At 31.2% G+C, this 25684-nt stretch overlaps 1 protein-coding gene across 7 annotated transcripts in view; it reads left to right on the forward strand.

Annotated features, from left to right (window-relative positions):
- The window catches only part of LOC111710135 (anoctamin-4), a 32584-nt gene extending 9872 nt beyond the window's left edge, over positions 1-22712 (forward strand). For 2 of the 7 annotated variants that reach the window (XM_023484174.1, XM_023484198.1), the window contains 31 exons: positions 47-104; positions 704-745; positions 1200-1249; positions 1723-1779; positions 2054-2160; positions 2258-2365; positions 2706-2790; positions 3264-3323; positions 6419-6524; positions 7641-7716; positions 8746-8782; positions 9360-9425; positions 10486-10552; positions 11420-11511; positions 12230-12309; positions 12483-12567; positions 13052-13152; positions 13271-13319; positions 14115-14258; positions 15783-15882; positions 16245-16332; positions 16833-16893; positions 17464-17525; positions 17590-17651; positions 18314-18393; positions 18750-18864; positions 19234-19289; positions 20393-20444; positions 20675-20765; positions 21461-21529; positions 22280-22417. In XM_023484174.1, the coding sequence (XP_023339942.1) occupies positions 47-104; positions 704-745; positions 1200-1249; positions 1723-1779; positions 2054-2160; positions 2258-2365; positions 2706-2790; positions 3264-3323; positions 6419-6524; positions 7641-7716; positions 8746-8782; positions 9360-9425; positions 10486-10552; positions 11420-11511; positions 12230-12309; positions 12483-12567; positions 13052-13152; positions 13271-13319; positions 14115-14258; positions 15783-15882; positions 16245-16332; positions 16833-16893; positions 17464-17525; positions 17590-17651; positions 18314-18393; positions 18750-18864; positions 19234-19289; positions 20393-20444; positions 20675-20765; positions 21461-21529; positions 22280-22353 (2380 nt within the window). In that variant the 3' untranslated portion in view covers positions 22354-22417. Of the gene's footprint in view, positions 1-46; positions 105-703; positions 746-842; positions 872-1199; positions 1250-1722; positions 1780-2053; positions 2161-2257; positions 2366-2705; positions 2791-3263; positions 3324-6418; positions 6525-7499; positions 7576-7640; positions 7717-8745; positions 8783-9359; positions 9426-10485; positions 10553-11419; positions 11512-12229; positions 12310-12482; positions 12568-13051; positions 13153-13270; positions 13320-14114; positions 14259-15782; positions 15883-16244; positions 16333-16832; positions 16894-17463; positions 17526-17589; positions 17652-18313; positions 18394-18687; positions 18865-19233; positions 19293-20392; positions 20445-20674; positions 20766-21460; positions 21530-22279 lie in introns of those variants that run through there. The other 5 variants (XM_023484222.1, XM_023484191.1, XM_023484182.1 and 2 more) reach the window with 5 other exon arrangements.
- Positions 22713-25684: the final 2972 nt, after the last annotated feature.

Below are 25684 nucleotides of genomic sequence, written 5' to 3' on the forward strand. Positions count from 1 at the left end.
GTAATCTGATAAATGATGATTATCTAATATATCTGAATGAATCCAGAATACCACTCTTCTCAGATGTAGCAGACGGGGTTAAATCTTGGTTAGAACGTCTCCAGGAAAAAAAAAAATAATTCTTATTAAATACTTAAAATGTTTTAACGGTAAAGGCGATGTTGTGCTAAAAGAGAAGAAAACAATTGCCGTACTGTAAACTAGGGCTCATTTCATGTACCAAGCTGTACAGTACAATTACAGACTTGAAAGAAAAACCGGGAGGTGACGCCAAATGAATAATCCTCCTTTTGTGAAATTTGTGCGTCCTCATTCTCATATTTTTTAATTTTTATATATTTGCACCTTGATAGTGAAAAAATTATTAGCTATTTTATATTTGGCTTATTGACCAAGAATAAAATTGAAAAATTGAATGATCAAAGGTTTAACAATTAGGTTGCAAAGTCATTTAATAAGAGTTTTGAGCTAGCATCAGTTCCTTTGATCAGAATAATAATAATTTCCCCAACATTTTTACTTTTAATAAAACATTTTTAGGGGGATATAAAAGTCTTTAAAGAAATATTGGACCCTGGGTATGCTGTAGTTAATGATTTACACTTCAGATTATAGAGTTCATTTAATTTGACTCTAAAAACACATCTAGTTTTTTTTTAAATTTGTTTTTCAGAATTCTGAATTATTTATTTATATTCTCTAGGAACCTTTCTATCCTGATCCTGACATCATGAATAACTCGAAGGAAACCAAATATTTACATTTTGTATTTTATTTAACTTGATATAAAAGTTATCATGCTGTTTCATGTTGTGCGATTTCAATATTTTGGATTTTTCTAGAATAATGAGTATACAGCAATATATTCCAGGTTATATATTTACAAATATATTTTATTTATGGTCACGTTGTGAAAAGTGGTTTTTGACATATCCCTGTAAATTATGTCTTTACTCTCACTATTCACTTTAAAGAAAAGATTCTCCTTAAAACTCCCGCCGTATTTCTTATAATTCCACGGTGGACTAAGCCAGTGGGGTCGGTCAAATAGGCCTAGGATTAGGCCGGGTACTGTAAAAAGTCTGAACGCGCCATGGGAGTTTTCATAGTTAGCCCTTCGACGGGACTATGCAAAAAAATTGACCCCTGTCGTATGTTAGTCTGGTTATGGCGATGTATTGTACATAATATGGTGATAGGATCGGGTCAGTAGACGCAGTTATCTGGCAGGCTGGTACAAACTGGGCAGGTCCCGTTCGAATTCAAATTTACTACGGCCCAGAGTGATTCTGTTTCATTATGTCAAGAACACTTTAATTTTAGCTTTCTTGAAACAAGTCCAGCGTTTTATATTAACTAATTACTAAAATATTCGGTCAATAGGAGAGAGAGTAGAGTTTTCAATTGGTCAAACTGTCTTATTTTTTTTCACCGACTAAGAAAGGATTAAATATCTATAACATTGCGGACATTAATTTTTAACACAGAAAACTTGAATTTAAAACTTTACATTTTTTGCAAATCAATTATGAAATGTTTCTATTTCTTTTTGTTCTTATATTTTAGAATTAAAATCAAATTATTTTTTCTTTAAAAATATCCATTCATTTGTCTCAGTAATAATTTTATTATTTTCGTTGAGTCTTAGAAAAGGATGAAAGGGAATATTTCTAGAAACAATAAATTTATTTATTTTTAATTATGTTCTTTTCGTGTTTTCAGGGATAAAGAATATCTGTTTGATCATGACAAGGTCAATTTCTTCTCCCAGTCTACGAGGCGAGTATTCAATATACAATATACATATTACATACAATACAATAAACATAAAAATAAATAATTATACTACTGAACAGTACACGTCTATTTATTTTAATCTTGAGACAGGGCCGTCTTCGATATATCTCTATGTCATTACTTGGGTTGTCTTTAAAAAAAATATTTTTCGTAGCTCTGGATATGATAGTTTGAAAACTTTAAGGGGCTTGTTATCAGCTTCAGTTATATAATTTACGAATTATAATGAATATTATTTCAATTTTTTTTTTTTTAGATCTCGAATAATAGAGTTCCTTCTGCAAAGAAAACGTTATTCTGACAATACGGCCGACGATTTTGCATTTGGAATCAGCCGGCTAATCAGCGAGAGAGTGTTCTTAGGAAATTATTTAATACATTTTTATCCGAACAAAAGTTTCAAAACCGTACATTTTAGTATCTTTTAAAAATAAACTGTATTGATTGATTGATTGATTAGCCGCGTATCCGCTGCATGATGGCACAATTAAGACTCCTGGATCTATGCGATATCTTCTCTATAGAGAATGGGCGTCTATTAGAAAATTTTGGAAATATCAACCTCTAGGTAAAACATTCAGAGGTCGGACATTTTTTTTCTGAATGTTTGATCTCGATATCTGATGTGTGGGCACTTTTAAATATAAGGATCAAGTCTTGATTCCTTCATTTTAGTTATCCAGGCAGGGTATGATCCCTTGGGGATATAGAAGAGGAATTAAATTGATCCGTAGATCTGCACAAGAAGTAGATTAATGCTTAGTCTAGAGATTCACAATCAAAAGTTTCGACTTCAGATAATACAAGAGACGATGTTATTGTGTTATTCATATTCGTTTTTTTCGTCCATTTCAAAATTTTTTCAAAACAGTATTTAAAATTGATTTATTAATATATATTTTTATCAGATGCTGTCCGAGATTATTTTGGAGTTAAAATCGGTCTTTACTTTGCCTGGTTGGGGTTCTATACCTTTATGCTTATACCTCCTAGGCAAACTAATTCATGCATATTGCATATATACTTGAAATTTTTGCTTTCTTGAGCTTGGAACTTTTAGATGGCAGGAATAATTTAACCCCATTCTCTCCTTGCTGGAAAATTAATCGGTAGAATTCCCTGAAAAAAAAATATGAATGTTATTGGAATAGTTTTTTATTAGATTATATTTTATTGGTTTTGATGAGTGAAGTTTGGTTGTTTTCACCACAAAAGTTTGGTTTAGTTTGGTTTGTATTAAGAATTGGTCTTGTTTTGTTTGGTAGGGTTAATAAAAATTGGTTTGATTTGGTTTGGCTGGATTAATGAAGAATTGGTTTGGTGTAGTTTGGTTGGATTAATGAAGAATTGGTTTGGTTTAGTTTGGTTGGAATAATAAAGAATTGGTTTGGTTTAGTTTGGTTGTATTAATGATGAAATGGTTTGGTTTAGTTTGGTTGGATTAATGAAGAAATGGTTTGGTTTAGTTTGGTAGGGTTGATCTGTTTCCTGTATGGACTAATTACAATGAGTACTGATACTCCCAGGTAAGAAAATAAAACATTGTTATTAAAATCGTTTTTCGTCCGTATTTCTGGTAACCACTGTATCCACAATTTCAATCAGTTAACTATCAAACGTACAAAAAAACTTGTGCTTTGAAAATAATGGGATCCATCCCTCACATATCTAGGATATAAGAAACATGAAAGAATAAAATTTAACTCATGAAATTAGCATCTAGTAAATAACGGGTAAATATATCTACTGTATAGTTTGTACACTGTACAATGCAAATTCTCATGAAAATTAGCAGCTAGTAAATAACGGGTAAATATATCTACTGTATAGTCTGTACACTGTACAATGCAAATTCTCATGAAATTAGCATCTAGTAAATAACGGGTAAATATATCTTCTGTATAGTTTGTACACTGTACAATGCAAATTCTCATGAAATTGTATACTTTTATTAGATTTTTACTTTAACCAATTGGAATCAGAGATGTGTTGAATTGCCTTTTTTTACATTATATAATTTCGATACGGATTTTTGTGATTTGCAACAAAACTCTTTCTAAATATGCAAAAAATTGTAAATTTTATATGGTATAATGTAATCTTTGTATTGTACATCGTAATTCAGCATTGTATATTGTAGTTTTTGTATTGTATATTTTGTAACATTGTAATTTGTAGATATATTGTACTTGTAAATTGTACTTGTATTTTATACTTAAAATATTGTAATTTGAATAATATAATTTGTGTATTGCAATTAGTGTAGTGTAATTTTTATAATGTAATTTGTGTACTGTAATTTGTATATTATAATTTGTGAATTGTAATTTGTATACTGTATTCCCCTGTATTTGTATATTATAATTTGTATATTGTAATTTGTTTACTGTATTCCCCTGTATTTTTATATTATAATTTGTATATTGTAATTTGTGAATTGTAATTTGTATATTATAATTTCCATATTGTAATTTGTATACTGTATTCCCCTGTATTTGTATATTATAATTTGTATATTGTAATTTGTGTACTGTATTCCCCTGTATTTGTATATTATAATTTGTATATTGTAATTTGCATACTGTTTTCCCCTGTATTTGTATATCATAATTTGTATATTGTAATTTGTATACTGTATTCCCCAGTATTTGTATATTATAATTTGTATATTGTAATTTGTATACTGTATTCCCCTGTATTTGTATATTATAATTTGTATATTGTAATTTGTAAACTGTATTCCCCTGTGGAGAATAATATTCATTCTCAGAATTTGTTATTATTCAGAAAATGTAATATGTTGTATATAAAATTAATACGGATCTAGAGATATACTTGTTTGCTAAACAAGGTAGGGAGCTGGGCTTCTAGAAGCTATAGGACCAAGCACCGCGGTAAGGACAGGCTAAAGAGCCGAACAGCTGGCAAGAGTAGACTAGAGAGCTTAGAACTGCTGAAAAACATCCACTCTGCTTTATATTCCCAGGAATGCATAGCAGAGACAAAGGAAACCATCGGGGGGGCTCCCCTTCATTCATGTTTACCATAATGATGATCCATCATGAATGAATGGGTGCCAAAAATGGTTGTATGGCTCAAACTTGGTCGTGTTGTTGGGATTTCGTCACCAAATATTGGAATTTATCCTTTAACTAGATACATTGCAAAAGTCAGAATTGAGTTCATATCCAGGCTGAAAAACCATTTCTCATTCAGGAATTGAAACTCTTGGTTGGAAAATGGAGCCTAAAGCTTCCCCAACATTCATGATTTGATTTGATTTGATTTGGGGAGCCGAGCACAGCTGAAAGAATATGATAGAGAGTTGAGCACTGCTATATTAAAAGGCTAGGGAGACGAGCACTGCTATAATAATAGACTAGGGAGCCGAGCACTGCTATAATAATAGGCTAGGGAGCTGAGCACTGCTATATTAATTGGCTAGGGAGACGAGCTCTGCTATATTAATAGGCTAGGGTGACAAGAAGTGAGCACGGCTGAAAAAATAGGCTAGGGAGCCGAGCACTGCTATAAAAATAGGCTAGGGAGACGAGCACTGCTATAATATTAGGCTAGGGAGCCGAGCAATGCTATAATAATAGGCTAGGGAGCCGAGCACTGCTATAATAATAGGCTAGGGAGCCGAGTACTGCTATAATAATAGGCTAGGGAGCCGAGCAATGCTATAATAATAGGCTAAGGAGCTGAGCACTGCTGAAAGAATAGACTAGGGAGCCGAGCACTGCTGAAAGAATAGGCTTGGGAGCTGAGCACTGCTGAAAGAATAGACTAGGGAGTCGAGCACTACTGAAAGGTTAGACTAGGGAGCCGATCACTGCTGAAAGAATAGGCTAGAAAGCAGAGCACTGCCTGCGGAAAGAATAGGCTAGGGATTCGAGCGCCGGCCTCAACAAGGAAAGGCCATGGAGCCTTGCACTGCTGAAAGAATAGGCTGGGGAGCCGAGAACACCGTAAGAATAGGTTAGGGATTCGAGCATCTGCTATAATTATAGGCTAGGGAGCCGAGCAATGCCATAATAATAGGCTTGGGAGCCGAGCACTGCTGAAAGAATAGACTAGGGAGCCGAGCACTGCTGAAAGGATAGGATAGGGAGTCGAGCACTGCTGAAAGAACAGGCTAAGGAGCCGAGCACTGTTGAAAGAATAGACTAGAAAGCCGGGCGGCGCAGCTAAGATAAGCAATGAGCAGAGCGCCTCGGCTGTAAGGACAAAGTAAATATAGGTTATTATAGGTGTACGTAGGGGCAAGGGGCCCTCCGCCTAAGACTAGGTTAGAGTGTGCAGGGGGGAGGGGGTGAAATTGCCCGTTTGTAAAAATTGGTTCATACTGAAATGTTCCATTGATTGAATACTTGCCAATGATCAGTATTCAAAGTACATATATATATACTGCATTTAAACAATAACTATGGTTAACATAACACGGCAACAAGTTTTTTTATTATCGTAATTCTAGTAACAAATGCTCAAATCTGAAAAGAGTCTACTCAGACCAAAATATTTGTTCGGTAAAATGTAGAAATAATCTCTATTGTCAACTTTATTGCGGTTTAGAGTGACCAACATATCCATGGGTTTAATTATAATATTTTATTTGCAGTGATGATATATGTCCTGGTGGTGGGATGGCAAACACCACAATGTGCCCGATCTGTGATAATTTCTGCGAACCCTGGAAACTTCAGGACGCCTGCCATCTCTCTAAGGGAATTCCAACAATTAATATTAATTAAGAAACTAGTTTAGTTAATTAACAAGTTTTTCTTCCTTATTTCTAAGCTTGGGAACCTGGCTTTGTCTGGTTTAAAACTTTCATTACAAAAGTCAACCAACTCAACTAATTAAAAAAAGCAAAGATTAATTTCGTCGTCGTACAGAGTTCTCCAACTTGCTTTGTATCACCATAAAATAACTTAATTTTTGCTGAAATGTCGTCTTCCTATTCTGCAGTATTCTGGTTATCACTGTAGATAGATATTGTTAATATTTTTTAAATATTATTATTTACTTTCTCTAAACATCTCTCCCCTATATTTTCAACTAAGGAACTGATTAGTCATCACAAACTCTAATCCTTGTATCTCACTTTGTTTCAGACTCTAAACTCTGCTAGATGAAATAGTAAAAATTTGAAATATCCGAAATGTTCACCTTTAGGGTTAGAAAATAAAATGATCAGAAAATTTGCATTTGTGGCAACTTATCCAGTTTCTTTATCATAAATGATTAATACAAAGGAATTGAGTCTTTTCTACACACTCTGATTTTTCAATCCCTATATTTTTGCAACCCAATGTCTTAGACCTTATATATTTCAAACTAAGTATACTGTTGGATCAAATAATCTAAGTTTGAAATATCACTCCATCGGGTTCCAAAGATATAGGGATTTAAAAATTTAAGAATAACAAACAAATAATTACCTTTGAAAACCTTTGAAAATACTGTATCTTCTACTAGTGACGGAAGGGAGGGGACAAAGTTTGTGACAAAGACTTAATTCCTTTGTCAATATTTATTAAAAAGCCTTAAGAAATTATGCAAAAGTTATTTTTAAAGTTTTAGTCGTTTTAATGAAATATTATTTGTGGGTAACCCTGCCTTTTACATATTTTTATCAAAGAACTAATAATTGACGCATACTTTAACAAGTAATAAAAGTAGGAATATTGTTGATCTAGGCCAAGTATTTGTTTGACAATGGTACAACAGTATTCTTTGCAGTCTTCATGTCTCTTTGGGCCGTATTCTTTCTAGGGATAAACACAATCAATCAATCAATCAATTAATCTAAGCCAATGTTAGGAATATTGTTGATTTAGGCCAAGTATTTGTTTGACAATGGTACAACAGTATTCTTTGCAGTCTTCATGTCTCTTTGGGCCGTATTCTTTCTAGGGATAAACACAATCAATCAATTAATCTAAGTTTTTTTGTTGAAAATAATAACGAAACTAATAGTGATTGTGACGAAATTAAAAGAAAAGAAAATGGAAACTTTCAAAATAATGTTAAAATCAAATAAACGGCTGAACTCTGTTCCATTCAGATTTTAACTAGAAAAATTTACCAGTTCAATATTTATAAAGAACTCGACCTAATCAAGGACTGTTTCAGAAAGTGATATTCAAATTTGAAATTCCTTCAAAAATGTGCAGAATAGTACACAGTGCTATACATGGATCAGAGTATATTAAAAATGTTTGTGGAATGTTTTCAGGAATAATTCAGGATTTATTTCAAGAATTCATCTCTGAATTTTAAATATTTAAATCCAAAAAATTCTCTCAAAGGAGTTCAGTTTATTTACACAAACTCAAATTTGCTAATCCCTATATCTTTTCACCCTGAATATGTAAAGATTTGATATTTGAAACAGAATTCACAGTTCATGAAATATCTTAAGTCTCCGGGATTGGGTTGCAAAGGTATTAGGATTAGAAAAGTTGTAGTTTTTTTTGGAAGAGAAGAGTTAATGTGGCAAATCTCATTTCAATGACTAGCCGTTATACACCCTTAATGGATTCCCTAGCAGCAGGAGAATAGATCCTTCAGTGCAAAATATGATTTATGGGGCAGAGTCCAGACTAGAAAAAGAAATTAAAGTTTCTAAAAACTTTAGAATATTACATACACGATCTAACTAAATTTGTCTCCGTTCATTCTGAATAAAAAATCGACTAAGATAACATCAAAGTCGATTTTCTTGTTTTTATTAACTAGTAAGTTACACTTGCCAATGCAATGTTGGTTATATCTGAAATAAATATGAAAATGTTCAATTTATTTTATTAAAATCAGCTCATTACAAACGACTTGGAAATCTTTTTGTAGAAACAATGGAAAAAGAATTTAATTTCGGAAATATTGTTCCAAATCCTATTAAAATCCCCTCTTTAATGCCGAAAAAAATTTGTGTTTGAAAAGAATGCTGGAAGCGATATTCAGCGGAAATATCCCACAGGTAACTAATTATAGAATCTTTCATAAAAAAAAAAAATTAAAAAATAAATAAATTGATAAAGTTAAAAAAATCTTTTGTAAAAACTATCATTATCCATATCATTTGTCTAAAAATGAACAAAGCTTAAAGGTACTGTGGACGTAATTTAAAATGACCCCCTTTTCACAAAGTTGCATTTATGATTTACGACGGCACCTTTATCTCATCAAGAATGAATGAGATATCCATGATTTCACTTTCAAAAATTTGTTGAGAATTGTACTGTTTAGAATAAGGCATGCCCCTTTTTTTAAATGGGGGGTCACTTAAAAACCTGAGATCTGATAAATAGATCTAATTAATTGCCTGTTTATATTAACTAAATAAACCCCCTATCAATCTCTCCCTCTTATGCTTAATTGTTGATCAAGCAAAAAAAAATATGAGGGCTTTCTAAAGCAGATAATGCCAACAATTTTTATAAAATATACCAAAATGAAATTATTAAATACATATAACAATATTACCCTATAGAAAGCTAAACAAACCCCAAAAACATTTAATTCTTCTAATTTTAATTTTGATTACATTTTTTCAGATGGGACGTTTTTGGATACGATCCTGAAGAAGAACATCCTAGACCAGAATATCTAGTCAAGCTCAGGTATATATCCTAGACCAGAATATCAATCTGAGTTATATATTCTAGACCAGAATATCAAGCTCAGGTATATATCCTAGACCAGAATATCAATCTAAGTTATATATTCTAGACCAGAATATAAAGCTTAGGTATATATCCTAGACCAGAATATCAATCTGAGTTATATATTCTAGACCAGAATATCAAGCTCAGGTATATATCCTAGACCAGAATATCAATCTAAGTTATATATTCTAGACCAGAATATAAAGCTTAGGTATATATCCTTGACCAGAATATCAATCTGAGTTATATATTCTAGACCAAAATATCAAGCTCAGGTATGTATATATCCTAGACCAGAATATCAAGCTCAGGTATATATCCTAGACCAGAATAACAAGCTAGGTTTATATCCTAGACCAGAATATCAAGGCCAGGTATATATCCTAGACAAGAATATCAACCTCAGGTATATATTCTAGACCATGGAATATCAAGCTCAGGTATACATCCTAGACCAGAATATCAAGCTCAGGGTAGTAAAAAGTAAGAAAGTTTGCTCAATCCCTAATATTCTCTGACTAAACATATTCCTGATAAGAAAAAGGAATAAATTAATGTAATGTAATACTGAACAATATCTAATACAGCAATTTTTTTCTTTTTTTTAAGTCTTTTGTCTAACATTTTTTTTCTATATTTGATCATCCTTTGCTTGTTATCTTAGACGCGTTTTTTCTAAAGAAAAAGAAGTTTATCAAAGAATGTATAAATCATACCAAATATAATATTTATATAAATGTAAGGAAATTATTTAAAGAATATAATAAATTTTACAATTTAATGTAGATAAAGAATAGTGAAATGAATGTAACAATAAAATTTAAACGAGAATAAACAAAGTTTGCAATATTAAAGTTTAGCAGACATGTATATAGATGCTGGAACTATATTAAACGGCCAGACCGCATAATGGGATGACATTTTTTTTAGGAAACCCATGGGTACCCGGGGTAACAGGCTAAACAAACTCCAGCTAGGATATATATTATATATGAAATATATTATTTTATTACAGAAATGTGAAGGATAAGACTGTAAACTTCATCACACAGACCAGTGAACCTAAACCTCCATTCTGGAAGGTAATTGTCAGCGATGTAGTTTCTTCTTGAAGACTTTTGTTATTCAAAACATTTTTAAGGCTTGAGTTTTACCAATGCTCAGGATTTTTTGGATTTATAAAAATATGCGAATCCTAAGATTGAAATCTTCTACAGTCGTCGTCGTTTATATCAAAACATTGAAGACGACTTTCGATTTTAATATTTTTACCAAGCTTTTAAACAGTTTGGATACAGATAAACGTGTAAACTTGTAATTTGTAAAAGCTTAAAGAGAAGAGACGTCTTCATCGTATAGATAAAAATTTGAAAACACAAATATCAAACGTCATAAAAATGTTGAGATTGATGATCTCTCCTTAGTCAATCGTAGTTTAGGCAAATATAAAAATGTGTAAAAAAAATAAAATGTCGAATTTTTTTCTAAAGATAGTATTAGTAAAATTTCTAGAAATATCTGGTATCCGTTTTAACTTTTTACACCAAAATGGTTGGAATCACAGCAATGATTTTTTCCTGTCCATTTACATTATCGCTTTTTTTTCTTTTTTTTCACATTATAATCCTATTTTCCTTCCTCATTGACGTCTTTATTATCTTCCCCTTTTCTTTGTGATTTCTGCCCGTTGCTCATTTTGTTCTATTCGCATTTTTTTCCTCATTTCCCTTACTAGTTTTCTCCCATGTTCCGTTCTTATTCTTTCTTCAACATTTTCCCGCTAAATCATCGCAGGAAGAGATTAAATTCATTTTATAAGTGTTACCCGAACAATTTTCCTGCTTTGTCGCATTGTTTTTATTTAATTAGCAACTTAATTGGTTAATTAATTAATGTTAAAGAATAAAATTACTCTTTCTAAAAAGTTCTGCATCATGAAGCTGTTTTAGATGAAACTGCCAGGAATTCTCATATCCTGGACATCTGTCTATCTTCTCATCTTTCTAGCTGTCGCAGCTGTCATAGCTGTTATTTTGTACAGGTATCACAGACAATCAATCAATAATTCTTTAACCTACCCCCTCCCCACCAATAATTTGTTTTATGACCTCAGTTTTTTCTTCAAAATATGTCGATATATTTAAGTTTATCGTAACAAATATATCTATATTTTGTTGCTTATATTTGTCCAATATTATTTTTTTAACAAAACATTGCTCTTTATATTTTACAAAACTAATCCAATCAGATTCAGCGTGAGTTCCAGAAAGGAATATTAATCTTTCCTTATACTATAAAGAAAATAAACTTTGGTACAATTGTCGTCTATTTTTTCATTTTAAAGGGACTAAAACGGAGCTTGCCCGATTCAAATGGATACCCTTTAAACCTTTATTGAAAATATTTAGTAATGGCAATTTCCTTCATCATCTTTTATGTAGCAGATATCCGCTATTCACTTCTGAATCCTATAGAGTAACCACAAATTAAGAAAGATTAATTTTCACAGCTAAAAGCATGGATATTCCTGTGTCAATTTGATTAAACAAACCTTCAAAGAAAAATCTACTTGTAATTAAGGATACAATTTCTTTTACATGCATTTAAAAAAAAAAAATTTAACCTGTGGTTGTAAAATGCACTGGTACATTTTTAGAAATAAATCAGTTTAAAAAATTAAATCTTTAAGAAGGAAGGAAGACGACAATCATTCCACTGATTTTTGGTTATTTTACAGTGTATAATGTATGGTGTTGTAGGATGAGTATGGTGGTGGCGTTAGCCGCTGTACATGACAGTACAATCAGAGGAAACTGGTCTCTATTTATATCTATGACTGGTAAATAATTTATTTTTATATCATTTTTCTCAAACAAATTAGATTTTTAAAATATTGTGTTGTCAGTTTTCTTTGCATGTCTTCTTTTATTGGTTTTCGATTCAATTCTGATGCATTTCAATAACTTCTTGAATCAGAATTTTTGCAAAAATAAATATATTTACACATTCTAGGAGCCGGGATTAATCTTGTTCTTATTCTCCTCTTTAATTGGTTCTACGAACAGATTGCCTTCTGGTTGACAGAAAAAGAACTCAGGAATCGTTGGATTTATGTTATTCCATTTACAAAAACTTTTTTTAAATTTTATTTTTAGATTTGCTTATTTAATTCTTGATATCAGTGATTATTTTCTCTAATAATAATATTGAATATTAATGATTAAAAAACAAAACAAAAATTAAGTTAGAAACCAACAACAAGAAAGGCAAGGGACAATAAATTATATTTCTAATTTCTAATTTATTTATTTCTAGATTTCTAAACGCGTTTTGTAGGACACTATACCTATGCATATTTGCCTTTAAAAAGATATTGAAATTTGTTTGGCAATTGCGTTAAAGAAATAATTATTTTTTCCTTTGAAACTTGATCAAACAAATTAGAATATCCCATCAAAACATTTTATACTTTGAATTTTTAATTTGCATACATTTCAGACAGGGAGATTAAAATATGATACAGGGTTACCCACAAAAATGTCAGAAAATAAACAAATGAAATATAAACACAATGGTCACAGGAGAACACAGACTGAGTTTGATGATTCCCTGACGTTAAAAATTTATCTTTTCCAATTTGTTAATTACTACTTTTCAATATTCTACATAGCATTCATCAAAGGTAAATTTTATTTTATTTAGTTTAGTAAACCTTGAGAAGTTTTAAAAACTAATGTTTTGAATGACTTTACTAAAACTTTAATTGAGTGACTCGTTAATAATAATACAATATGTTTTAGGTCAATATATTGGCAGACCTGGAGCTTACATACGCTTTTTTGGATATAGGTGAATAAAAGGCTCAGTTTCATTTGCCATAATATCTTTGCCATAATTACACTTTCCATAATATCTTTGCCATAAGTATCACTTGCCATAAGTTACGCTTGCCATAAGTCACACTTGCCATAAGTTACACTTGCCATAATTACTTTTGTCATAATTTTCTAATTTTTAAAAAGATATAAATCTCTCTTTTTTTATTGTGAATGCGGGAAATTTTACCATGAAAATTCCCAACCTTTAGTTTTCTCATTGTTTTTAGCAGACTAGTTGATTTCTCACAATGGAGGACCGTTGAGACCACAAGTAAGGGTAAACCAATGGTTCCAGACAACAACAACTACACCTATGTAGACAATGCCTTGTCTACGGAAGTTAAATATTGGAAATGTTCGGCTAAAATGTGCTAAGTTAGAATTCGAACCCAAATTCGAACTGTCTCTAAATTAGATTGTATTTTGTATTTAATTTTTAATTAAAAAATATATATCTATATGTTTGTTAATTCTAACCAAATTTTAATTATGGCAAGTGTAATTATAGCAAGTTTAATTATGGCAAGTGTAACCATTATGGCAATTGTAACTTATGGCAAGTGTAATTTATGGCAAGCGTTACTTATGGCAAATGTATTATGGCAAATGTAATTATGGCAAAAGTATTTATTGCAAAAGTGTTATGGCAAATGAAACTGAGCCGAATAAAAGTTTAATTCGATAAACAGATTTTTTTGTTTTTTTGTTTTCTAACATTTATTTTGTTCTTCATTTAAGTAAATAAAATTTTGTTCTGTCTGTTAAGGCAGGAAGAGTGTTCCCCTGGTGGCTGTTTCATGGAACTATGTATTCAGTTAGGAATCATTTTCTTTGGAAAGCAGTTCTTCATGTCTATCCTAGAGTACTATATGCCTCTGCTCTGGAGACTCTTCAATCTAATTAAATTAAGGTTTTGTTTACTTAACTAGCTTGGGAACCCAGGTTACTCATAATTACAGGACCGCCTTTTACCCCTTCTCGGTCGTAAATTAGCTATCCCGATAAAAGTCGACTTACTCAACTTTGAATCTCATAACCAAGCTAACAAAATTCCCGTGGGTCTCCCGAGTTCCCCAATCAAAATTTGATGCAAATCTGTCCGGGGTTCATGATCGGACAAAAAACAGACAGACAGACAGAGAAACAGAGATTACAACTTTATATATATACTAGCTTGGGAGCCCAGCCTTGCCCAGGTTACTCATATATATACTCCCGCCGTTTAACCGCGCTTGATATATTAAATTAAGATTTTAGCTTTTTTCCTAAAAAAATCCACCGACATTTAACTTAGAATCATAAAAGCTAAGAACATTCTCGTGGTTCTTCCGAGTTCTCCAATCAAAACTTGAGGCCAATCCGTTAAGGGTTTCCTGAATTATGATCGGACAAACAAACAGACAAACAGAGATTACAACTTTATATAATATATATACAGATAGACATTGTTAAACACAATTTTAAGTTAAACCCTTCATTTTAAGAGTGGCATATACAATTCCCAATATTATCTTTGAACCCCCATCTTAGTAACAATATGGAAGTTTTAATTTATGCGTTTTTCGATCTAAAAAGAAGCATGAATTGTCAAGTCACTTGTAAAGAGAACCGACAATTGAAAAAAAAATTTGTTCAATTATACAAATATATCTCGTGTATCTTTGCTCCGACCAAGGATTAGACAAAGGTTTAAAGGGTACCATTGTGAATATAACATGCCACTCTGAAGATGGGGGGGGGTAACTTAGTATTACACTTCCACTCTCCAGTCCCTTTAAAATTAAAATATTTGATGAAATTGCTAAAAAAAAATCTAAAAAGTAAATCTTGCTAAACTAAGAGATCTAGTTAATGTAAAGAAAAGGTTCAAGTAATCATGATAAAAATTTTCTGACGCTTTCTTTCTGGCGAACTTATTGTCTTTATCTTTCTAAAATTTAAAGATACAATTTTTAAAAATTTAGTTCAAAATGAAGGGTTAAAAATTGGTTAATGATGACAGGTTCCATAAATTAATTTGTCAAGAAAGGATAAATGAATGTTTTGGGTTTAAAATCATACATAGAAACTTTGATTTCAAAACTTAAAACATAATGTAACTAATTTCATTTTAAATCTTTACAACTTTTGATCAAAGGTTGACGGTTTTCATTTCCCAGTCCGTCAAATCTATTTTTTCAGCCTTTCTAACAGTTCTTTAGATCCTAGCTTTTTTTACAAATTCATTTTTTCGACTTTTGGCTAATTTTTCAACAGAAAATGGTGACTGATCATAACTTTTTTTACGGTTTGAATCCCCGATTTTGATTACAGAAGAAACTTTGCATATTTTTGACATTGTCCCTTATTGAAATTTAGAAAATTATCAATATTTTTTTTGTAATTTTAGTACTTTTTTATACTTTTTATATTGTACATTCTACAAACTGTACAGGCATGGTACACTCTCTTGTCTGGGAGGGAAGGATAAACAGAAGGAAGAAAACACTCCGCAGTACGTTAGAGATTTTAAGCTCGTGGAGTGGGGGCATCAGGTACATGGAGTACATAGAACTAGAAGACAAGAAACTAAAAAGTCTTCTTTATTTGAACAAGAAGGTTTTTGCGCATGGGAAGAATGGGAATCCTACAAGTGTAGAGGAATTGTACGCCTATGGGGTGTCCCAAAAAATATATGTCCTTTTAAAGAGTTTATGCCATTCATAAACTCTCAAAAATTCTAGATTTTTTAAATATGAAATGTTTTGTGAGAGCGATAGAGTTAGTAATTTGAAAAAAATAGATATTATAAATAATGATAAAAATAATAGAAATTATAAGTATTTTTTTGGTTCTAGTAAAAGCAGTGAATTTAAAGATGAGTAGAAAAATATGAAAATCAATTGTTTATTTTCAGGGATTGTTTTATGAGTATCTTGAGATGGTTATACAGTACGGTTTTATAACCATATTCGTCTGTGCTTTCCCTCTAGCTCCATTACTAGGTAAATACAGGGTGTCTTAGATAATCCCTCAGCTTTTCTATAAGTATTGTAGATACAGAGATGTAGGGTTTCCTAGTCCCCCCCGTAACTCCACCTTTTAGGCATTGCTTATAAACCATCGGTCAAAATAGGATACGCTCCAGTTTGTTATACATCTCAGCATTCAAGGTGTCCAACAATATCTGTCGTATTGAACAAATACGAAGTTGTCATTTAACTTTCATTTTTATTACAATTCTAATATTTTTTTATAAATGTCAATTTAAATAATAAATTTTAATTTGTATGGTAAATATCGGATTCGGATCTGTATTTTGAAAGTAAATCTTGAACCTATCTTTTTCCCGGGTTAAATCAAAGATATGGATTTTCATTTAAATGAAACGGATTCCATGCAACAATACTCAGAAAATAGTTCTACAAAATAAAAATTCAGTTTGGATTTATTTAAAGGAAATGTTTAGAAAACTGTCTAACACATAATTATGTTTTTTTTCTAGCTTTTCTGAACAATATCTTGGAGATGAGACTTGATGCGAAAAAGTTGCTTATTCTACACAGGTTAGTGAATTTGGTGAGATTAACAGGGTGTTTTATGGTTTGTTATACAGGCTGTTTTATGGTTAGTTATACAGGGTGTTTTATGGTTAGTTATACAGGGTGTTTTATGGTTAATTATACAGGGTGTTCTATGGTTTGTTATACAGGGTGTTTTATGGTTTGTTATACAGGGTGCTTTATGGTTTGTTATACAGGGTGCTTTATGGTTTGTTATACGGGGTGTTTTTGGTTTGTTATACAGGGTGTCTCATGGTTAGTTATACAGGGTGTCTCATGGTTAGTTATATTATACAGGGTGTTTCATGGTTAGTTATACATAGTGTTTCATGGTTAGTTATACAGGATGTTTCATGGTTAGTTGTACAGGATGTATCATGGTATTATTAATCGTAAAAGGTTAGATATACAAGTTGTATCATGGTAAGTCAAACATACTGGTTCTTTGTTCAGATTACGTCATAGTTAACCATACAGGGTGTCTCATGGTTTGTTCAAAATGTTTAATTTATGATGGTTAGTTATTGTTTCCCCCCTTTTGTTTTACAACCTTTAAATTTGTGCCATGTCTAGGAGACCAGTTGCTCAGAAGGTTCGAGATATTGGAATATGGTTTGATATTCTAGAAACTTTAGGTAAACACATTAAAAAAATCTTTTTTGGGGACTTAATAATTTTTTTAAATGATAATTATTTTAGGAAGGATAGCAGTTATAACAAACGCTTTTATAATAGCATTCACAAGCGAGTTCATACCCAAGGAATTAATCAAACATGTTCTTGCAAAACCAAGAAATAACGATTTTATGTTATGCATATTGCAAAATTAAGGCATAAAAATATATAAATAGGAAATAAATTGTTTTTGACATAGATTCCTGTGTTTAATTACATTTATTATTTAGTCAGCTCCATTTTCAAAATGATAAAAATTTTTGTTTAAATTTTGCTTAATTATTATCATTGGTGACTTATATCACAGATACAGTAAAAATATGTCGAGTGACGACTATACAATTTTATTTGATCATTGATTTTTTGTTCAGGATTCAATCTAGTTAATAAAATCCTAAAATATGTAATTATCTTTACTTATTCACCCTGTACAGTAAACAAAGAACACTCTGCTGCAAATAAAACGCAAATGTTTTTTATTAATTTTAAGTTTAAATGTGTTTTTCAATCCAATGAACAACACTAAGGCCAGATTAAAGAATTTGAGCCGTGGCTTAAATTTGAGACGCGGCTCAAATATGGTTGCTTCCACTTAAAATTGTATTCAATTTTTCAAGATTTAAGCCGGTACTAAATTGAAACTGGTTTTTGGAGGATTTGAGACGCGGCTCAAATTCATTAAATTCAGACTCTGGTATCAAAAGCAAATAAACGTTTTTTTTTAAATAATAGCTTTGATCGATAAAAGATTGTGTATCGAGTTCATTACAGTGAGGACGGGTCGCTTAAAAATTATGTGAATTTTACACTCTCCTACTTTGAGCAGAGGTAGGTTCTTCTTATTGATGATTAAAGATTATAAAATATGAATAAAAATTACTTTAAAAAATGAGAATCATGGGTTCCAGCTTGATTCTTAATTTTTTCGCTTGTTTTTCTGCTACCCTTCTTAAGCCAAACATATTAGCTTTCGGATTTTAATGTACCTCTCTCTTAAGTGACGGAGATGGGAACTGTACTGGACTATGTAGATATCAGGACTATAATACATCATGTTTAGTGACGGAGATGGGAACAGTACTGGACTATGTAGATATCAGGACTATAATCTACCATGTTTAGTGATGGAGATGGGAACAGTACTGGACTATGTAGATATCAGGACTATAATCTACCATGTTTAGTGATGGAGATGGGAACAGTACTGGACTATGTAGATATCAGGACTATAATCTACCTCCCTGGGATGAGTTTAAATATCAACGCAGCTTGATATTCTACCATATCATGTTTGCAAAGGAATTCTTGATGGTTCAAAATTCAACTGTCCCTGCACCCTGTCAAATTATTATTTAAATCAAAATTTTCAAAATCTGGACTTTTCTAAGTTTACCGGTTTTATTCTATATCAGCAAATTGAGTTTCCGAATTTACGATGACATTTTTAGATTCAATACAAAAGTATATTCAAAGATTGTTTTATCGAAATTCACAAGTAATTTTGTTCGCAAATAGAACATAGATTTTAATATATTGTACGCATATCATAGATTTTCATATATTGTACGCATATCATAGATTTTAAAAAAATGTAGATGATAATAATTTAAAATTCAGGGGGAAAAGTTTTCTATTTTAAAATTTGTTTGACCATAAAAATGTTTTCAGCTGTTGTTTGTTGTTGTGTTTGAGAATGTAGTAGCTGTTACCATCATGACTGTTAGGAAATTAACGTTTTTAGATTGCAAATTCTCTTTCTATATTTAAAGAACCTTCATTATTCTTATTTTTTATTCCCGTAAAGAAAGAGAGTTCTTTATGGTAACCATACCCAAAACTTTTATGAACTCACTTGCAAGTGATGAAAAATTTTGATTTTTTTAACCTTTGTTACCCAGCCGTTTGACCAACTATTGCTTATATATATATAGTATTTTCAACTTTTTCAGTTTAAATATGCATTTTAGATGTTTAAATATATATTTTATATATTTATATATATATATAATATGTATATATAAACTCCAAGAGCTTTATTATATAGATGACTAACTGAAGTTTCCAGCGTTGCCCGTGGAATTTAAAAAACACTTCACAAAAAAATAAAATATTGAGGGGAAAATCTAGTTTTACTGGCCAATGTTACCCCCGGGTACCCTAGACTTCTCTCAAATAAAGTCAGCCACTTTAGTACAGCCGTTTGGCCAGCTATAACTGACAAATATATTATATTATAAAGATTTATTCACACACAAAGATATAAATACTTATATAAATGGTGTAGTTTAAATTTGCTTAAATTCATTTTTGTTTGAAATACAGGTTTCCAAAATAAAACAGAAAAAATCTGCAAAATTATGCACAAATAGAAAACATTGATTTTTACTCACTACATAACATGTTTATCATTTCAGTTATTACGTAATCATCGAATCCTTCAACATATAAATTATTCATTCTTGCAGGGGCGGACAAAGGATTTAAGTGAGGGGGTGGCAAGATTTTTTAGGAACAAAAAAATTGATAATTAGGAACAAAATTAAAGGATTAGGACAGGGNATTAAAAAGAATTCTAATAGCAGTATTCCATGCTGTATACAATTTTGAAACACATATATATATATATATACACATATTTAACTTCAAATCACTTATTTTCTTATATACATATATGTATGAGCGAAGAGCCGAAGAACTTTATTATATAGAAGAAGATGTAAAAACTTTGTGTAAAATCTTGAATCTTGAATCTTTACAGTTACCTTTTTGAGTAAACGTTTTGCATATTTTCCTACATTTAAATTTTTATTTAAAAGTTGTTGATTAGACTCCTGATACCTGACATGTCCGCTAGTCTCAAGTATCGGATACGGAGAGAGGTAAATAATTTAAAAGTTGTTGATTAGACTCCTGATACCTGACATGTCCGCTAGTCTCAAGTATCGGATACGGAGAGAGGTAAATAATTTAAAAGTTGATGATTAGACTCCTGATACCTGACATGTCCGCTAGTCTCAAGTATCGGATACGGAGAGAGGTAAATAATTTAAAAAATTCTTTCTTAAACAAATTAAAAAAACTTCATTACTATAATTTGTTTTATTTTTAGGCATATGTGACAAAAGAGATAATTATTCGAACCGAAAGATTGAAAAAAGAATTTAAAGCAAGTTCAGTGCCTAACATTGTTAGTTCCACAGGTAAAATGGGACATTTAACGTATTTTTATCTATCTTTTTTGTTTTACCTCACCAGAGCTGAAAACTTTAGAATGAGATATCCTTAATCACGATCGCTTAATCTGATTATCCAATGTACACACTTCTGATTTTTTTCTCAATCCTCTTTTTGGATATTTCTAGTGTATAAAAGTTACGTTTGGTAACAATTACAGATACATTTCTATATCGATTGGACTAATATCCGATTGAATTAAAGTCAGCTGTTCACAAGCCGGCTTTTAGAGCATTTAAACAAATATAAATTTTATCATGTTAATATGAAATTGCTAAAAAACATATGTAAGGAATAATGTCATTTTGAACGTTAGTCTTAATGAACATTAATCCAAAACTTACGTTCGTTCAATCGATGTTTAGTTCAATTAATATGACACCATCAACACCAGAAATCAAAACCAGTTTTTCAAAATTTAAAGAGTTTTTCTTAACGTGACACGCTGATTGGTTAAATTTTTAACTTCTTTCTCGGATATCGAATGCGTTTTAAAATAATCTTGGGTTTAGTAAAACCAGGAGGTTAAGCATTAATCTTGTTATCCACCATTCTAAAGTTTTCAGCTCAGAAAATATTATTAATATGGGAGGAGATGGACAAAATAATAGAAACACATTTATAATATTCAAAAATAAATAAGTTTTTTTTTGTGTCGAAGAATTAAGTAAGCCAGTAAGCCGGGGTGTATCACGTCAAGAAAGTTTGCCGCACATGGCCTCTGTTACAGGTACTTAATTTACACTACAGTGGGACTCATAAAACTCTGGAATAACAGAGGTGTACGCATTTTTTGTACTGCAGTGCACTGTCTTTGGGCGGAAAAGTAAACACAAGACGGATGTGACAGTCTTACATTACATCTATTTTCACAAAAATAATCTATGACATATGTTCTGGTCATAGGAAACTTTTATGTGAATTTTCAAAATTATCAAAATGAAATGCTTTTATCTTCCTCGGATACTAGACGAACACTGATGCATCTATTCTATTTTACAAATTCCGCCCAGAGAGAACTGGTTTCAATATGTACGCAGAGTACACGCGACCGCAATTAACTTTCCTTGCATTATTACCTTGGGAATACCAATTTATAGTAACTTAACAGAGTAATTTTACCTTAGTTAAATTTAAAGCTACTGATAAAAATTTTGCTTTATATCATCAAATACAAATAAGATAGATAAAATGTCGTCTTCATGTCAAAGATTTTTGAGCCACGCTTTATTTAATGTATATGTCAGTGCTTAAAGGATCCACTTCATTTTGATGCGGATCCAGATACAGATCCTGGATCCACCTTGAACAAAAATGGATCCTGATTGTTTTAATTGTTATGAAGTAAATTTTTAAAAATGTAAACTTTTGCATCTAAACAAAAATCTTTGATTATAAAAAATAAGACAGGACACTGCCATTGTCACTTCGCCAAAAATTTATCTAAAATCAATAAAATAAAATAAAAATGTTTTTGCAGGTTCTGATTTGTCTCCAAGTTCTGATGCCTTGACAGTGGAGTTCTATAAGCACAAAAACTCTGTGGATATTTAACTATTTCATGCTCAAGCTTTATTTTATTTTTTTCAAGTTTAGATAATACAAAATATAGACAAGATAGGGTTAGATACAGAATAAAGTTCAAAGTCAAACGACTTGACTTTTTAGGAGATTCATTTATAATAAAATATTCTTAACTTAAAGTTCAAATACGACTTTTTTACGATTTTTATAATACATATTCTTATCAAAAATAATTCTGCGTTTTGAACATATCTGCTAATGCTTGAAGCTTAAAGTTTTTCACACACACTAACGAATGAAGACTATTGTCGAAATTTCGAGGAAACTTCTTTCTTTTCAAAGATCTTTGTTAACATAATTTAGCTTTTTTTCTGAAATATATTTGTTTAGAAAAAACTATATTTTTTGCCATACTGTGTAAAGGAATTTTTACAACTTAAAGGGAGAGACCGGCTATGGAACATATTTGAACTGAGAATGCTATATTGTAGAGAAATCTTTGTTGTTGTTGTTGTGTTGGTGATTTCATATAAATATGTAAAAATGTTAGTTTATCTTGTTCTTGTGGTGGTGGCTGGGGTTGTTGTTGTGGTTGTTGAAGTTGTTGTGGTGGGGTTGGTTGTTATTATGATGTATAAAATATGTTAATTTATGCTGTATCTGAAATTTCATCGCAAGTTAAATTTTACATAAAAACTTCCAAGCTAAATTGGAAATCTTAAAATAATATTATCAAGACAAAATCATCGGTTTGAAATTAAGTCAAGCTTTTGGAAAAATCATCAACTTTTGTTTAAAAACATCACAGCAAGTTTATCAAATTGTTGCGCTTCGCGCCCTTTTTTTATATGAAAACTACGATTTTCTGTTGTAGAGTCAAGCTTGCAGCCAGTTGTGATTTTAGATTTAGATATCCCAAAATACAAAAATATGTGCAAGTTGTTTCTGAAAAAAAACTGTGTTTAATCTTTTAAGCCTTTTAAACATTGTTTTATTGTACTTAGTGATAAATAGAAAACAGTAGTATAGGAAGACGACATGATATCATTACTCAAGTGTATTTGATGATGTTACAAAGCAAATACATTTGTAAACACTTGTCAAATCACTAGTTTGGTGAAATAGGTCTGTTTACACTGCACAGTTGCTATGTCTCATGCTTATTGGAATTTTTTAAGTTACAACTTGATTCTAAAAGTCGTTTTACTATTCCAGATTTTATGACAACTTTAAAGATATGTACACAAAATTTTAATGCTTAAACTTTCTGCAAAAGCTGTCTCAGTTTCAATATTTTGTCAAGACATATTGTTTTATAAATGTGAACATAGTCCGAAAGGTTGATTTAAAATTAGTAAGTATACCGCTTCGCCTTTCAATTTTTACACTGGATGCTTTGGCCCTGTAGTAAAGCATCAAAAGTGTAATCTGATAGCATCAAAATACACATTTGAAAGCATCAAAAGCAACAAGCAAATTTGATGTCTTACTCAATCTTTTTTGAGAAAATATTAGCTTTCCAGTCAAAATATGACTTAATAAACTAAGAATTAGGAAGCATTGCTTTCCCCTTTGTCTTTTTCGGATGGATTTAACACATTTCCTCACTCGGTTGCAAAACATTAATTTTTTGGTCAAAAATCATTTATGATGCTTTTTGAAAAAAGCCCTAGAAATGATATAATTTGCAAGTTTATAGAAGAGAATTTCGCTAAATCAAATGATTTAGAACGAGCGTGCAAAAGGGAAAATTGATAAATTTTTCTTTTTTCAAATACCATGCTCCATAAACTCTGCGCTAGCATTTAGTTCTAAATAGTGAATATGCGAATTTCTTTTCTAGGGCTATGCAAATTATATTTTTGACGTAGCAGTCTCAAAGCGGAGTTAATCCCCTGACTAACCAGAGTTAGAGGCATTCGGTTTCTTCTATTCAAAATCATACGCGTTTTGGTTTATATTTTAACAATCTTTAAAGTTACGGATTTGTTTGTTTAATACTTTTTATTCAAAACGTATATGCCGGCAAAAAAGTATTTAATAAAGAAGGCTGAAAAAATATGTTTAATAAGAGAAATTGTGACCATTAAATCCACGTGCCCCCCTCCTCCATCCTTTTAGGGACAAAATGGCTCAGGATATTCAAATTGCCAAACTTCTGAACAGTTTGCTGGAAATAGCAAATAGTTAATGGTCTCAAATTAGAATTTAATTGACTAAGTCATTTTTCTAGGGCTGTACTACACTAGAAAAAATATTGAGGGAAATTTGAATCCTACTCTTAACAGAAAAAAACTTTGGTATGGAATCAAAGGCGTAAACAGGAGGGGGGGGGGCAGTGGCCTCCTCCCCTAGAACTCAGAGCTTTCACACTTTTCAAATCGATAACTCAAGAGTGAAGAACAAAAAAATTAGTTTGCTGTTCATTTAGTGCACTAGAAGATTAAGAAGATTGTATACGTGGACCAGAGCCACCAAGAAGTCCAAATGAAAGATCTGTTTAGAATGCACATTAACATCCTAATCGGATGGGCGCTATCAGGGATAACGAGGTTAAACAATTATTTTTAAATGCCAATGAAGGCTTGAGATTGGAGGTAGTATATAAGACCATTTTTTTAGTTTGAATTTAATTTACTTAATTTTCATTGCACCGCCGTTTTGTAATCTTTATTTTTATTTCAAACGAGCTGAAGTGTCAGGCGTTGCCCGTGGAATTTCAAAAATAGAATTAAAACAAAAAGCTTTTAATTTATTTAGCTTAAGTCATCCACAAGGGTAAAATTTAGCCTATTTGATTCAGCCGTTTGGCCATGGCCATAGCAATCATATAAATGAACGAAGAGCTTTATTATATAGATTACTTTTTTTTCAAATCAGAAACTTTTGCAAGACATAACTATTTTCTGGACCTTTGACCTTTTTTTCATCTCATAGAATTTAAGTTTAAGTTGAGTTTTTCATTTTCAAAAATGTTTTTTCTAGTTTAAATAATAATTATTACTAACAGAGATAATTAAGTACAGTACATGCAAGGTAAAATTGGACTTGTGTGACACGGCTCGATTTTTTAAAATCACACTTAAAAGCCCTAAAAATACCATTTAAAAAAGTAGTTTTGCTCGGAGGAGTCCATAATCATGAAATGCACTAATTAAATCAGCGAATTGGATCTAAGATTCGTAATATTTTTCTGGTTCTTCATGGTGGCGTACTTGAAGATTTATTTTCGAAACTGAGGTGCAATAAAGAAAGCTTTAACAATATTTTACACCGTATAGGGCCATTAACAGAGGTCAATATGGTCTTATTTATAAGAAATAAAGGATTAAATGTTAAGCTTTTTTTGTCAGCGTGCAAA

This window comes from Eurytemora carolleeae, unplaced genomic scaffold (assembly GCF_000591075.1).
Source record: "Eurytemora carolleeae unplaced genomic scaffold, Eaff_2.0 scaffold136, whole genome shotgun sequence".
Taxonomy (NCBI): domain Eukaryota; kingdom Metazoa; phylum Arthropoda; class Copepoda; order Calanoida; family Temoridae; genus Eurytemora; species Eurytemora carolleeae.